The sequence below is a fragment of the Neolamprologus brichardi genome, chromosome 1 (genome assembly GCF_056152115.1).
Source record: "Neolamprologus brichardi isolate AB-2024 chromosome 1, ASM5615211v1, whole genome shotgun sequence".
NCBI classification, from domain to species: domain Eukaryota; kingdom Metazoa; phylum Chordata; class Actinopteri; order Cichliformes; family Cichlidae; genus Neolamprologus; species Neolamprologus brichardi.
This window is the reverse complement of record NC_142104.1, coordinates 29,655,032-29,671,748: the sequence shown is the minus strand read 5'-3', so window position 1 is coordinate 29,671,748 and position 16,717 is coordinate 29,655,032. Positions and strand designations below refer to the sequence as shown.

At 39.9% G+C, this 16,717-nt stretch overlaps 1 protein-coding gene across 3 annotated transcripts; it reads left to right on the top strand.

Moving 5' to 3' along the window:
• Nucleotides 1–5,242: 5,242 nt before the first annotated feature.
• Nucleotides 5,243–15,816, top strand: rbpms2a (RNA binding protein, mRNA processing factor 2a). Of its 3 annotated transcripts, none has more exons than XM_006793829.3 (8): nt 5,243–5,854; nt 8,114–8,191; nt 9,550–9,588; nt 9,831–9,893; nt 10,850–11,000; nt 11,765–11,928; nt 13,671–13,743; nt 14,743–15,816. In XM_006793829.3, exons 1-7 carry the CDS (start codon nt 5,591–5,593, stop codon nt 13,734–13,736), a joined length of 825 nt encoding a protein of 274 aa, XP_006793892.2. In that variant the 5' UTR covers nt 5,243–5,590; the 3' UTR covers nt 13,737–13,743; nt 14,743–15,816. The 3 variants fall into 3 exon arrangements, with proteins under 3 accessions (XP_006793892.2, XP_006793894.2, XP_006793893.2); XM_006793830.3 differs by having other exon boundaries at nt 5,244–5,854; nt 11,765–11,913; XM_006793831.3 differs by lacking the exon at nt 13,671–13,743 and having other exon boundaries at nt 11,765–11,913.
• Nucleotides 15,817–16,717: the final 901 nt, after the last annotated feature.

Sequence of the window (16,717 nt, the reverse complement as noted above, 5' to 3'; positions counted from 1 at the left end):
AATGCACACCTCCGGCAGAGCTTCAACAGCATTCCGAGGGAGACTGGGGACATTGAGTCCGAATGGACCATGTTCAGCATCTCCATTGCCGAAGCTGCTGCATTGAGCTGCAGCTGCAGGGTGGTTGGTGCCTGTCGTGGTGGTAACCCCACCAAATGGTGGACACCAGAGGTGAAGGGAGCCACCAGGCTGAAGAAGGAGTCCTATCGGGCTTGGTTAGCCTGTGGGACTTCGGAGGCAACAGAAAGGCCAAGTGCAATGCGGCTCGGGCAGTGGCTGAAGCAAAAACTCGGGTGTGGGAGGAGTTTGGAGAGGCCATGGAAAAAGACTTTCGGACTGCCTCGAAGAGATTCTGGCAAACTGTCAGGCGTCTCAGGAGGGGAAAGTGGTGCTCAACCTGCACTGTGTATAGTGCTGGTGGAGTACTGCTGACTTCGACTGAGAAAATTGTCAGGCGGTGGAAGGAATACTTCGAGGACCTCCTTAATCCCACTGACACGTCTTCCGAGGAGGAAGCAGAGTCTGGGGATGAGGGTGTGTTTGTTTTTTGCTAAAAATCATTCAACAGCTAATGAAGCTAGTTCTATCCTTTCAGCCATTAATACATATAATGATAATAATAATGATTCACCTTGTTTGCACATTGTTTGTTATAAATATTGCAACAACAAAGATGTGACATACGAAAGCATTAACGGTTACTTGTGCTAATTAAGGATTTCTTTTTGGTTCCATGAGTTGTTGATAGACTGTCGACCTTTTAACACTTTAACTTGAGCCCAGCAGATTTAAATCAACCAAAATCCAGTATTTAACACTTTCAGCCACAGAGGCCGCTGTTTCCACTACTCAACAAATGTTGCTTACTCTTTAAATGGAAATTAACAAGTAAAACGTTATACCCAATGAATCTACGTAGAAGTGTGGGTATGTCTGACGCATGTATCTGCACAGTGCAGTATATGCGGGTTGATTGATTTCCACCACAAGAAGCTGCTTTGTCACCCCGCTCTTGTCCTCTCTGGCTCTCACAGCAGGTGTGACAATGTCTGACAAGTGTTAGCAAAAAAGGCAGGAGAAAAATGTGGCAACCAAATGGATAAATGGTGCTATCACTGGTGAAGAGCATCCTACACATTTTAGTGCCATAAAGCTCTTTCAATAAAAGCAAATTCAGTTTATATGGAATCTAGAATGAAAGCCTAGCAACATCCACACCTTTGATTGGTTTTAATGTATTCATGAAGGGAGTTATTTATTGGACAAAGTATTCATGAAACGTCACAAATGTATCCCGCGCCTCCCTCGCTCAGTGAGTGGGTGAAAAAGCTTCAAAGTTTCCTAGGACCTCAAAATGGATGTTTGGCTGTACCACAGAGGACACGGAGAACACAAGCTAAGTGCTTTAGCAGCGGGTGACGCTAACGCACTAGGACAGGCTCAGTGTGGCGTGAAGCAGAAGAGTGCTGTGCGAGGTGACTTATGGGACAATGGGGCCGCTTTTCGCAAATAAAACATGAGGCTTATCCAGAGCCTCTGAACTATACAGGCTCTGCTTCTGTCAGGTGTTTGTGGTTTGAAAGAGAGGGCGGAAAAATCTGATTTAATGGTCCTGAACTGTGTGGATTATCTTGTGGATACAATGAAGGGTAATTTAACAAGACACTTTATTGATGGTAATGCCCAGGAGCCATATTTAAAATCTACTTTTGCACTTTTTTATGTCAATTAATGTCTTATTTCACAGTGTCTTCTGATTGAAACTAAATAATTTTTACAATCAGTGAAACATACAAATGCATATATTCATGGCTGAAACATTTCCTGAATTGGAATTATTCCTTAAAATTCATGTCCGTTAACTTTCTCTATGATTTGTGGTTTAGTAAAAATACAATCTAAACTACAATTTGAAGTTAAATTCTGAACAATGTTTGCAGGACCCCCATCAGGACAGTGGAGATTGTGAGGTTAAATAATGTGTTGAAATATCACAGGAGATAGCTTAAATAAGGGTACATTTGTTAACATGTGAAATATAAAATAGATATGATATAATTAAACTGAGAAGAACACTAGACAGGATGTTGCATTTGCAAGATCTAATATTTTGGATTCATATATTGTACTATATGCTTATCAAAAATGACAGTAGCCCAAGGAGTGCAACCAAAGACATAATAAAAAACAAATCATGCTACACAGAAAAGACCACTTTGAAACTACTGATTTAGTTGAAAGGAAACATTTTTTGACAAATGCATTCATCAATAAAAGCAGGCGGCACTCATCCAGTCCAGAAGAGCAGACTGATTTTCCCATTTTTCTTCAGCTCAGAAAAAACATACTCAAATGTATGAAAGCAATCCACAAATAAAGAATAAAACTAAACATCTCTTTTCAACCATAAATGGCTCAGCACTCAATTATGTAAAGCCTCCATGCACAAAGGTCTATGAGTGCACCTCCAAACAACATCACGTGTTCTTTTAAAATCAGCCGAAGAGACATATAATAAATAAGACATATTTTGTTTGGTACATCTGCACAAAGTTATCTTTAGCAGTGAAGATGGCTGTGACATAAAAGGTTTAGAGCCTCAATGACTTATTTCTTTTTTGCTTTTTTCTGCTTCTGATTTCTAAGCAATTTATTTTTATTTCTTTAAAATGGTTTGGCAAACTGATGGAATTGATATATGAATTTGATGTAATGAATGATATTTGTAAAAGGGAACATCAGAAAATGATCAGTTCTATTATCTACGTACACACGTCTTTTTTTTTTATGTTTTTTTTTAATGTTTTTCATTTTTTTAAATGGAAAAGGCTGAATAAATTAATGATCATTCAGCAACACAGTTAACATTTCGTAAGCAGCCAGCGTTACTAAAGAGACAAACAGAACATAATACATGTCATTTTTTTCACATCTTCCAAACTCAAGCATAATCTAGCTGCTAGCTTCTGGTAGAGAAGAGCCACACTTCCCCTTATCTAATGTATACTGTATATTTATCTATATATACTGTAGAACTACATCCTGTGGCAAGGAGCTTCGTCTCAAAATGAGAAACGCATCCTTTAGGAAGGAGATTTGAGTAAAATGTAAATGTCCATTAAATTGTGTAAGTCCACTACCTGTCCAGTTATAAGAATATAAACTGGGTAGCATTTTATTGTAATTCCATCTTTTACATTTATTTTGGTGTCATTTTACTTCTGATGGTATGTTTTTTTGTTTTGCTGGTTTTAACTGATGTGAAGCAGCTCATGAGTTGTATCTTAAAGGATACATTTACTTACTAAGAACAGAACCTTAAAACCCGACTTATCTTTATCTCAGTTTATAGAGCAGACTATAATCCTTAATTTCACTGGTCAGAACCATTACGATAATAACAATCATAGGCTGCTTTATTCAGAGTTTCTCCATTTTTATAAGCATTAAAGTTTGCCTATTTGTGCACAAATTTATGGAGGGCAGCAACAAATTATTATTTTCTCATATTCAGCTAATATGCAAAATTTGAAATTGTCTTCAATTCTTTTTTGAAAAATATAAAGATATTTAAACATTTACAGTCATGCAAAACAAAGAAAAAGAAGCAAATGTGTATATTTTAGGAGAAGAGAAACAGGAAACGATTCCCAGTGTCTTGATCAGAAAATCACTTTGCTGCTGATGTACAGTGCAGAAGGTTCAGACTGAATCTGCAAGCTATAAAATTAGGCCTCCATTGAAATACAGTCGCACGCCGATCACAGTGCGATAAACAGATTGTTTTTCGTTGTTTAAGGGTTTGCACTAATACCTTCTTGCTTGTGTTGAAATGTCTCACCTCTCATTGAGCGACTGGACTCTTCTTTGTCTCCAATATGTGTGTACATGTATTAAGCACTTGGGTTAAGTGTGTGCAGAAACACACTGAAAAAGCAGCTTCACTATTTTTAGTTCAAATCACTAAAGAAGAACAGTGAGAATACGTCGGTCCACCCCCCTGCTCCTCGCCCCGTGGGCTTGATTGTATTCCTATACAAAGTCAGGAAACCAGTTGGCCTCTGAGAGCTGACTTGTTGTGAGGAAACACGCTGTAGGCTGGGCTCACATCCAGTGCTGAGCCTCGATACACAACACAAGCCGTCCCTCCACCCACGCCCCTCTTACATCAACCTGAGCCCAAACAATTAACACACAGTTATTATTTCTTCGTCGTTACGTGATTCTGTTTAGATTAGTAGAGGTTACAACATTTCTATGATGCACATTTATATCACATTTTAAAAAGGCCCTGTTCTCTCATTTATTTTGCAGTTTATTAACTAAATTCACACAAATCAGCAAAATTACATCTCTCTCTCTCTTTTTTTTAGCACATTTTAAAATATTTTAGGCTGTTCAGCATTATGCTTGCGTCTTGTGATATATTTTAAGAGGAAATTTTAAGTTCTACATTTCTGAGTATTTGTGTACCAGCTATTAAAGGTTAAGGTAAACCATAAATCATCGGTTCAGTTTTGTCATTTTACTCTGATATAGTAGAAATATTCAAAATGATCTAAATTAGAGGAGTTAGATCTCACTATATGTCCTCATTCTGTCATATTCCTAAAATCAGCAGTCAGTGCTGGAATGGGTATTCAGATGTTTTTCAATGGGAAAAGCAGAAATACCACATTTACCTTCATCCTTCAGCAAAAGTGTCAGCAAGAGATAAAAAAAGGGCATATAAAGATATACTTGACTGTAAATCTGAAATGGCCTCTGCCATCGGGACACACTGAATTATATTTATTATTTCACTTTATAAAACACTTTACTGTATAATGTTCTGTATTTTACTCTTCACCAAAAAAACGGTGAATTAAAGACCAAAAGCGCAATAATCTCCTAAATTAGTGTGCAGCAGAATTATACATCCAATTATGTAAAGACCAGAATTTCGCTTAATCGTGAAACACATGTTAAGTAAATATATAACTACAAATTCAACATTACAGTAAAAATCAGCGCTTAATATTTGCTGAAAAGATTTTTTTCTTTTCTTTTTGGGAAAGGTCGTAGAAGTTGCAGGCCAAAGAGGAAAAAAAGAACAAACATATGAGTTTAGCATGTAGCTAATTGCCAGTAACACCAACAGTAGTTTAATTTTCGATAAAGTTAACGGGTTTGCGGTCGTTACCATTGGCTGCGAGGGGGTCCCATAGAAACGGTGATGTAGCGGCGCAGGGGCCGGGTCTTCCTGCAACAGCTGAGGCGGATCTGCAGCCTGATTACGGCTCACAGCAGACTCCAACATAATTGATGACCTAATTGAAAACCAGGAGGAGGAGGAGAGACGGGGTGGTGGGGGGAGCTCAGGAGGAGGGAGAGAGAAAGACGCGCTCCAATGAGGAAAAAGTTTACTTGTTCTTCCTCCGCACAGTCCCACAGCTGAGGGCATTGATGTGAGCGCGGAGGCTTTCAGTTTTTTACGCGCACTTCTTCCCCCCATCTCTCACCCTCACACACGGAGCACAAATCCACCTTCTCACCTTTAGTTTATAGCGTGTCTGTGTTTCTTTTTTCCTTTTCCTCCTCCCTTTTATGAATGATTCTCTCTCGCAGTGCTGCTGTTAAACTATCCTCGGATACTTCGCCGTCCTCGTCCGCACAGACTCACCTCGGCACATCTTCTCTGCTCAAGTTCAAACGCCACCAGGACTTTCACTGCAGCTTCAGGCGCACTTGGGGGAAATATCACTCGACGAGGAAAAACTTGATACTCTGTGCAGCAGCAGCAGCCGACGCGACCGTCAACATGAGTCTGAAAGCTGACGCAGAGCCGAATAACAGCGTTTCCATCGAGGAGGAGGTGAGTTTAGCCAAAGTTGTATTTTTCCTGCGCGCAGGGCTGTGACCCGGTCACGTTCATGTTTAATGAAAACTTTGTTTCCGGCCGCACATTCAGACTTCTCCCAAATTATCTTTTACGTTCTTCAAGTCGGCCCCGAAGCGCTTTATGATGAACAAAAATTAAAGGGGCATTGCCGCGCCACCTGAGGAGCCTCACAAAGTTGCACACCCGTTAATATTTTCCAAATGGTTACTTGAACGCGTGCTGCTGTGAGCTTCAACTTTCACTACTACTCGTTTTACACGTTAATATTACCTCTGCAGATTGTTAGCAGCAGCGTGCAAAGACTCTGTTAAAAATGACCCCGTCTGTTTTTTCTTTTTTTTTCCTCTTCATATCCTTTGAGATTCTGTGAATTTGTGAGACATGCGAGCATGTCAAATCCAACAATTTGTCTAAAAATTAGGCTTGGAAATTAAATTTGTCTTCGAAATATCCTGTAGACGCTGTTTTTTCTTTGAAAACGCAACTAACTTGTTATCATTTCATTTATTTGTATTTATGCCAGTAAAATAATTCATATTCATAGTGAATAGTGTAGCGTTTTTCTTTTTTGCACCCCCCTTACAAAAATCTGCCATTGTCATTTTTGTCACCATAAAACTAGAACCTAAAAAAAAATGTTGCCGTGTGATATTTATTTTCAAAGCCCTCCTTTTTAATTTTTTTTAATTTAAATTATTTTCAGCAGCCACTCTTGTTTCTGTGTGGCCAGCTATATTTCCTCCTTAATGACTCCTTATAGCGAGACACTGAGGGGAGCACCAGGCCTTTTGTTCCTCCTTCTTTGTTCCCATTGTCTTACAACAAAGCCTTGAGTAGCCACTTGACTTTTTTTTTTCTCTTTTTTTACAGCCCGTTTTCCTTTAACATTTTTCTTCATAATTAGGAGCAAAGAATACATTTAGAAATTTTTCCCCCTCCTAATTCTTTTTTTTTTTTTTTTTTTTTTTTTTTTTTTTTTTGTCATCTGTTGAATCCTGAAAAAGCTTCATTGTCAGTCATTAACAATTCTGCTTGTTTCTGGAAATCAATCTGTGTAAAACTGATTATTGTGAATTTTACAGAAGCCACACAGGGTGCACGGGCTCCCTCGCAGCTCCAGCTCTATATGCTTGCCATCTTGGAGGCACTGTTGGTGAGAAGCTGGAGGATAAATTAAAACATCTCCACTGAGTTGTGTCCAGCTGGGCCAGCTTTCAGTCGCTGTATATGCTGACTTGTAAAGAGCTGAGAATTGCTGCTGTGCGGCACCTGAAAAATGCCGGAGGGCCGACAGGGTTGGGGCCGCGGGTCAGAGGAAGGAAATGGTGTCACGCTGTGCACTGTTGTCCAGTGCTGTTCCTCTGGCAGCCCCATTGTACTGTGGGCCTTCCCACCGGCTGGGAACTAATGGGTCCTCACACCGCCCTGTTCATTTTCCTGCCCACACTGGATTATACACAGCACTAGTTTTCAGTATCTGATCAAGGCAGGTTCAAGGCTTCTTTTTTTTTGGGGGGGGGGGGGGGGGGGGGCACATGGCCTTTAAGATCCTCTACATCTTCATGTTCACCATTTTCTGTGTAACATGTTGGAGAAATGTATGGCTGAAACAATGCTGTACTCCCAGTTTTTGCTCATCGATGACTCATTATTCCTGATTCATCATTTTGTAATCCCTTAAATAAAGCAGAGCTCTGTTTGGGTTTCTGGCGATTCCTGACTTTAGGTTCGAGACCCAGCCAAGGGTTCACTTGTTAATTTTCAGAGGTCACAGCATGATTAAGACTAATATAAAAGGGGAAAATTGCAGTACAAAAATGACTTTCGCGCTCATCAGTGGATAATTGTAGGTCTTTGTGACATTTAAAAGTAATGGTGTCGGGAAGAATTGAGGCCTCTTGTTGGCCAGATAAACTGGAAGTTGAGGCCATTGGCCTAAAGTAACATCAACTGAAATGTTTTTTTCTTGTAGTACAACTTTACACTGCAATATTTCAGCGTTTTAGCCGCTGAAGTAATTTAGGAAAGGTCTGTGAAGCTCTTGCTACTGGAGCAGCAGACCTATAATTGTTTTAAAGGTCAGTTCAAATTTCCACCATCTGAGCTTTCTTTTGGTATTTGGTAATTATCAAGATTTTTTTTAAAATCTTTTGAGTGATAAGTGGTCTAATAAAACACACAATTGATAATGTGATTAATGTGATCCCCCTCTTTCTTTTTTGTTGTCTGCAGGTACGAACACTGTTTGTCAGTGGCCTACCGGTTGATATCAAGCCACGGGAACTTTACCTTCTCTTCAGACCTTTTAAAGTAAGTTCTATTGTCTCTAATGCAGTTTTAGGTACATGTGATGGAATTTGTGTTGCACGTCGTGAAACTGCACTGGTGCATTTGGGTTATATCAGCTGATTGGATGTGGATTTATCAGTGTACTTAAAAATCAAGGGTAGCTCCTGCGTGCCAGGCTCTGGAAGAGACCTGTGGACACTTTCTATAAAGATTACCTGCATGTAAAAGTGAAGAATCTCTTCAAGTGCCTATGAACAGCCAGACCATACCGTGCTTCTTTTTTAGTGTAACTAAGCCCACCCAATTCCTTTCTGCGCTTAATGGAAGTGTAGATATTTGCATATATGGAAATGAGGCCACATTATTGTTCACCCATTGCTGTTTTTTTCCTGACGGGACTCAAGTTCCATAAACACCCCTCCCACCCTTGTCCTAACTAACCAAATTGGAAGTGGTATCCCTCGCACATGGATGGTCTTGTGGAATGTGTAAATGAGTAGCTCTCGCGATTGGCCAACCAATCCTCTCCATGACCCAGCTCGCCCACTGTGTAGGGAAATTTTTTTATTTCCTCTAACATTTGTGCATTGTGAAACCACCGATTGCACTTGTAACACTGCTTTGTTTTTGCCCTTTTTACATCTACAGTAGGCAAACACTGCTCATTGTGGACTGATAGGGTTAATCTGATCTCAGTTCTTACATTCAGGACTACATTTAAATAAAGACTTTGTGTCCTTATACTGGAGCTTCTAAAGAGAAGTGCTGTAACTTCACCTATTCTGCCTCTTTTCTTGCTCTGAATTACTGAAACTGAGTCTGGTTTGGACTGGTGCTAAGGATTTATCATAGCCACTAAAAGTTGTTTAATTTTCCATAGCTGTAAATCAGGTTTAGGAAAGATCCCATTTATCAATAGTTTAGTCAGGCAAAATTCCCCTTCATTTCTTAGTTAAAACAGGAGTAAATTCCTAAACCTTGTGCTGTTTTTTATTTTTTTTTTATTTTACTTAAACTGGCTGTATTTGGAAGTCATACCCAAGCTGTTATTAAACTAATGCAAAAGAGAATCTTGCATATCTGATAGCACATGCTTGGCCTATTACAGTCCTCGTTTTCCTTTGATTAGCTTTGAAAACAAATCTGACTCAGTATTCTACATGTAGTCAAACTGCAGAAGGCTTCACCTGTTGGAAATGTGCATGTAATTTGATTGTGACAAATGTAAATGAAACTGTCACAGAGTGTGGGATGGTCTGCTGCGGAGCTCAAAGTGAAGGTGCACAAAAGCAGACTTCTCTTCATATAGTGAGACATTCATGCTTGACTTCCTGCATGTGACTCCAGGGTGGATAATTGGCTATCTTTCTTCCCCGCAGGGTTATGAAGGGTCACTGATTAAGTTAACATCAAAACAGGTGAGATGCCTTCATCATTGCTTTAATGCCATATTAAATAAACTTGCAGGCTGTGTTGGCACTCGTTTTCTTTTTAATTCGACAAGACACAGAAATTCCTACTTACTCCGGATCATTATATTGTGACGGCAAAATAATGAGTGTGATATTTGAAGAAAATAATGGTGCTCGTGTGTGTCAAGTTGTAGCTTTGTCAGCACGTGTTGTCACAGTGCGTGTTTCCTCCCTTCTTTCTCTTCCAGCCTGTTGGGTTTGTAACCTTTGACAGTCGGTCTGGAGCTGAAGCTGCAAAAAATGCACTAAATGTAAGCAACAGCTTGTTTTTACGGTCTTCTGTTTTCCCTCTATTTAATAAAACAAATCGTAAATGTAATTAGATTTGTTCTAACCTTTGCTTTAACCTAAGAGAGTGATTGGGACTTGAAAGTCTTTTGGACCCTTTCTTAAAAATTTCTCGAAGCCAACCCATTTTGTCTTTTATAATTCAATGGCAGGGCCATTTTTGGAAAGAGGCCAGAATCCCGTAGCCTTACGGTAGTTTACTTTGACCTTGATACACATCCTTCTTAGTCCTGTGTAGCTTTCCTCATTTTGCATATCACTGCTTTTACTGTAATACTTGTTCTATAGCCACATGTGTAGTGTTTATATGGACACATCTTCTGTAGTGTAACTCTTATTTTTGTCACTCAGTAGCCCACATTGGCAGTATCTAACACTTCTCTCTCATAGCCTAGCATTCCTTATGAGCATCACCTCTTAGACACATCAGCAGTCACACACACAAACACACACATACACCAAAATACTACTCACCTGCATGTGGGCACAACGCTTAGGGCACAAGAACACAAGCAGGGTCAAACCACAAACTCAAACACTCAACGTCTCACCACTGGCCCTTTTCTTCATCCCCGTCTCCTCTGAGCTCACGTGACTGATCACCTGCGGTCGCCTGCGCTCTGTTTTTTGTCATGAGGAGAAAGGGATGCAAGCGTGTTTGAAATATTTCAGAAGTGTCCTTCAATCTGCCCTTATTTCGACGTCTCTTTTTGAGTAGTTTTAGTTTAGTGACGTTGGAGCGGGTGTGTTAGCATCCCAGTGACAGTAGTTGGTTCAAGGGAAGCTTGAAGGATACATTCTGACTATTTAAGCTCTGCTTAAGGAAAGGGGGCCATGTGAGACTGAGCTACAGCCCCGCAAACTGAGCCCACCTCCCTTACGATACTGTGTCCCTCCCTCCCTCCGTCTCTTCCCCCAGGGAATCCGTTTTGACCCTGAAAGTCCCCAGACCCTGCGCTTAGAGTTTGCTAAAGCCAACACGAAGATGGCAAAGAGTAAGCTGATGGCCACACCGAACCCCACAAATATCCACCCTGCTCTAGGAGCACACTTCATTGCACGGGACCCATGTAAGTCTTACCGCTGCACCACTCTAGGCTCTCATCCACTCTCACCCTGACAATGCCAGTACATAGCTGTCCTTGTTGCCCTTTTCTTTAAACAAACTTTGGATATTGTGGGATTTTTTTTTTTTTAAGGCAAATACCTGTAGGTTAAACTTCTAACAAATGAAGGACTAACTCACCTCTGCATGCATGCGTCATCTCAAGTCTTTTGACAGCGGCTTTGCTTCTGTCCAGCTGGGAAATTCCACCCCCAGGTTTTAGTCAGCAGTCGTCTCTGCGCTCTTTGCCTGAACACCTCAGTGATTCTTTAGGGTTTGAAAACAATTTTTCAGATCCTCTCAGATCATATTTTCCCCACTGATTTTTTTTTTCTTCAAAGGGCAAGAAGGGGAAGCAACAGGGCTAAAAAAACCAAAAAAAAACATCAGTTCACAAAACATTATCAAGCATTTTACACTGTAACACTGCATTGTTGCACTTGCAGCATCCAGACTGTATCTTATGCTGATCTTTTATACTAGAGCTCCTATTACTTTTGCAAATTGACCCAATGCTAAAGTTAAGTGAGCTAATTTGCAATCAAATTGTAGTTTGTCTGATTCACATAGAAAATGTTTGTTATTTTTTAAAAGAAAACTTTATTACTTCAAGAACAATGATTGTTAAAAATTGGGTCGATTGGGGTTTTTATTTTACATATATATTATTATAAAGCCATTAGAGGTAGGTCAGTCAGCTCTGTTTCCTTCCACCCTGTGCTTCCTCAGATGATCTGACTGGGGCAGCACTGATCCCAGCGTCACCGGATGCGTGGACTCCTTACCCTCTGTATACCACTGAGCTGACTCCAGGCCTCCCTCACGCAGCCTTCACTTACCCAGCGGCCGCCGCTGCAGCCGCAGCCCTCCACGCCCAGGTGAGGGACCAACCGGTGTGTTTCTTTCTTTCCTTTTTTTCTTTTTAAACATCCCCATCTGTGAATTCTGTTAGATTAATGCCCACACTCTGATACAATGCTGATTATCATAACCTAAAGTTCATGATTCTTGCACAAGTGTTAATTTCAGTTTGTCCATTTAATCTGTAAAATTAAATGTGATCCAAAAATTTAAGACATTGAGATTCAGGATCCAGAACTGTGCTGCTGAAAGCAGAGGTTCAGTTTCTAGAAACAAACCTAGTGGTGGTCTGAGGTAATGCAGTTACAGCATCGGCATGTGTCGCTTAAAAGGATGACAGTATCGAGTCTGAGTTGAGGTTGTCGGTGCAACTTTGTAGTCCTGTCAAACGGTGAGCCAAGATCTTTTTTATAATAAAAAGATGTATTAAAATGGGAAATTCTGGGATCAGGATCATATTTGATAATCCCCCACAGGGCAATTTTTAAATTGTCAAAGGTTTAGGTTCTCATCTATGGTTATGCATCAGTGGAGATTTGTGCATTTTGAGTGCAACCTTTAAATACAGCACTCTCTTTAAATCTTCTGTTTTTGATCACGAGAGATACATTTTTGTGGACGTGACTTATAGATTTCTCTGCATTCTGTATTTGCTGGGGGATTAAAGATGCACATAATGAGAACCTGTGATTTGGTTTTCAACATGGAATAACGCTGTAATATTAAACGCATCCATGTGTGAGCCTAAAGTGTGTGTTTGATGCAAGTTTTGCATTTACAGTAGACTGTAGCTGGAGTCTGGTGTTGGGGGGGGGAGGAATCTGGTTTTTAATCTCAACTCTATTTCTGATGAATGGAGGATGAGGAATCTGTACAGAAATGGGTAGTGTTTACACTGTAAGCTAATTGCACTCTATTTGCTAGAGCAATAGTGCAGCCAGCTACCAGGGAGTAGGCAGGGCTTTTAGTAACAATAGCAATGGAAAATATTTCTTGTGTTGGGTCATTTAAAGTTCATTGTCAGCTAATGCAGTTGTGCAATAGGAGTGCAGGGGAGTGCTAGACTGTAAAGTAGGCAGCTATTACTTTGGCCATCTTGTCACACACAGAGGGCTCAGGAATGTAAGGCATTTGCTTGGAGAAATTGTCGGACCTTATGGCCTTTTCTGGAGGTGCCAACTTACTGTCTATGTTCCTGCTGGAAGATAAGCTGAGTGGGTAGAAACATAAAGGAGGGAAAAGCTTTTAATTGCATTCTGATGAAAGATCCCTAAAATGCCTCGATCCTAATGCTCTTCCACTGCCTGGCTTTTTTTGTGTGTGTGTTTTATCTACGACACGGCCAGAAAATCCTCGACATGTCTCCAAACAAGTGTTGATAACTGCAGAACTATGTTGAGCATTCTGGCTGTGCAGTTGTGGCCTATAACAGTTTGTAGAAACAGGAGGCCTCATTTTCTAAGGTTTAGTCACAGGTAAGGAAAGGTACAGACATACAGCTCCTACCCTGTGGAAATGTTTAACACACGGAGAAGTTCACCTCTCCACATTTCCATGCCTGTTAATTACTCCAGGACTTGTCTTGAATGAGCAGCTACGTGACCCACATTCCCATGGCTTCAGTGACTAGGGCTTAAAGGGACACTCGGTCCTCCTAAACCTGCCTATAAAAGTATAATTTCAGAGTATTAATTGTTAATCTGCAGAATTGCAGATTGAAGCACTGAAGCCTGGTTTTGGTCTGGTGTACATGACTGTGTTTGTGTTTCTTTAGATGCGCTGGTACCCTACTCCCTCTGAGACTTCCCAGCCTGGATGGAAGTCCCGGCAGTTTTGTTAGATATTTAGTGAGTAACCTTTGGTCAAACAGTATTTTTAGAATTGTCACCCGTCCCACTTATTGCTACTAGCCTGATGTCATACATACTGAAACCTGCATAATGACACATCATAGTTTATAAGTAAACACAGCACAATAAAAAAAACACAAATACATATGCCTGAATATCTGACTGTTAAAGGACAGGGCTGGCAATATTCTGATTTCTATTGCCAAAATCCAGTAAGACGTTAATGTAGCCAGGACTTCCCAAGCCTTTCTGTAACTCGGCCCCAAATTATTTGTTCTCATTAAAGATGTACATTTTTATAAAAAGGCCTCAAATTTGATGTTTTTATAATGTAAAATGGCTTCCTAAAACACAACTCTTATGCTTTTTGTTTCTTATATATAGTTTTGTGTATTTAAATGAATTTCTTTGCCCACTTAAAGCAGTTTTCATCTGTTTTAAGATGCTTTGCAGGTGTTTGAGCTGAGGATTAACATATTTGGTGCATGAATGGGTGTTTCCAGCAGAGGGGTATGATCGTTGTGAATAGGTGATTATCATCACATTGAACTTTTAGACCAGTGATGTAGTTTTTCTATCATAGGACTCTTGACTGGCTGACACTTTACCATGAACAGATACTGTAGGGTTTGTTTTCCCCTCCTTTTGGGGTCAGTCTGCATTCTGCTGTAAATGTTTACTAATGCATCAAATGTCCATTAGTCCACAGCTGAAATGTCCCCAGCAAATTTGTTTTAGTATACAGGATATACTATCAGTGTGTCTAACAGTTTGGGTAACTGAATCTTTTTTTTTCCAAATTTTTATTTTTTTAAATGTCCTGTTAAGATGTTTGACTTAAATTTGAACCAGTTGTTTTGGGGCTGAGCACCACAGATGGAAAAGGGCAGTCTGAGTACTCGCACTGTCTTAGATCATTTTGTTTTTTTTAAACTGGGAAGCTACCTGGCATTAAAACTGATAGTCTTGTCTGTCTCCTCCCCTTTTTTTCTTCAGGCCTCTGGAAACCACACCTTTGTCCAGCTGAAGTGAGGTTTGCCAAGCTCTGCATTAATTTAATCAGTTTATTTAATGGACAAATGTGCATTACTATAAGCAAACAGTATTTATATCTCCTTCCGATTGTCTCTGGGGGAGCCTGAGTTAAGACCAGTTTGCTGTCGACAATCTGAGCTTATCCTTGGCAACTATTGTGGTACCATCTTAGCACTTCAAAAAAAAAACCTCATGCAAAACCTTTTCAAACTCCATGGCTCATAATTGCTGAGGAAAATTGATGCATTGAAGTAACTGTTGTTAAGCTAGTCCTTCCCTGGGTTGCCGCTGCTCCTGGGAGGTTTAGAAGCGTTATAAGTCATTGCATGTTAAAGTCTTTTTGGCATGAATTTAGAACGCAGAGTTCTGTGTATCCTAATTTTCTTAGTGTATGTGTTGCCGCTTTTCCTTGGCCTAGACAGCGAAATGTTTTGTTTATCTGTAGAACCTTGGTCTTACCTCTGTGAAAGCTAGGCTGTTGTGTAAATGGCTTATCTCGCATGGACCTTGTGAATGCATCCCTATGTTCTGACAATCCCAGTCCTTATGATCATATCAATGTTTGTCATTATTTGAGTAAAGGAAAGTACAAATATTTTTGTACTTTTTGCATAATGTATATTTATGCATTTTTGTGCAACTAAATAATGATCCTGTATAAGTTGGATGTTTAGTCGTCTCTTGTGTTTTTGGTGTTTTTGAGCCTATAATCCTGTTGAAGTAGTTTTAAAGAAGAAAAAGTGCAATTTGTTTAAAGGGGAAGTGGGTATCTGTCAAAACATGGAAGTATTCTGAACGTGGCTTGTGCCATTCTGCTAAAATGAGATTGCTGTAAAATTATCTGTCAGAATGTGAAACTGGACTACAAACAAAGGGTTGCTTTTTGGGGGGTGGGGGCATTTTGAAATGGGAAGCAGGATTAGACTGATGGAGGAATTTAGTTTGTGGTTTAGAACCTGTTTGTCTTTGTATCTGCTGTGCATAAGATGTAAAAAATGATAATCCCATCTTATGAATAAAAAGTGAATGCATATATCTGGACATCTGTCATTTCTCACTGCGTCAAGTTGGTCGCTAAAGTTAAACGCTCCAACGCTATGCTAACTCAAAGAAACATCAGATGTTGGCATCAATAATTCATACCAACTTTTCATTTGTGATGCACCACTGCATTAATATCTGTTTGCGTCATATGTGGAGCTGACCTCCACACTCTGCCCTCATTAGCTGCTAAAATGCTCTGCTCAACCTACCGTGATGGATCCTCCAGGGACTCTTAAGCAACTATCCTCAATATGACCAGCTGCCTAATTGAAGTGGTGCTGGTGGTAACTATTTATATTTGACCATATTGTGCTAATTAAGCGACAGTGCCATGAAAAAGTATTTGGCCTTTGTTTGTTTGGGGTTTTTTGTTTTTTTTGTTTGTTTTTTGGGGGGGGGGCACATTTGTCACACTAAATGTTTCAGACCATCAAAGGAAAATTTAATACCAGGTAAAGATGACCCTAATAAATACAAAGTGCCATTCCTAAATGATTTTGAAGTGAAAAAAGCTTTTACAAACATTCCCTGGACATAACTGTCAAATGTGATCGACTCCCATGGTTAAATGAGGATTTTGTTTTATTATTTTCAATGGCCACACCCACGTCAAATTACTGCCAGACCTTTTGAATAAAGTCAAAAATCCCTTAAATTGGAACCTGTCTGATAAAGTGAAGCAGGTTAAAGCAAATCAACACATTATGCTATGATCTAAATGAATGACCAGTAGTCATTCATGCCTATCAGTCTGTAAAGGGTTACAAAGCAGTTTCTAGGCTTTGGGACTCAATGAGCCACAGTAAGGGTAATTATCAACAGATACAGAAAACTGTGGCGAACTGAACATTTTGAAAGGTTTGAGTCCTGTTAGCTCTGGTGTAAAATTAGC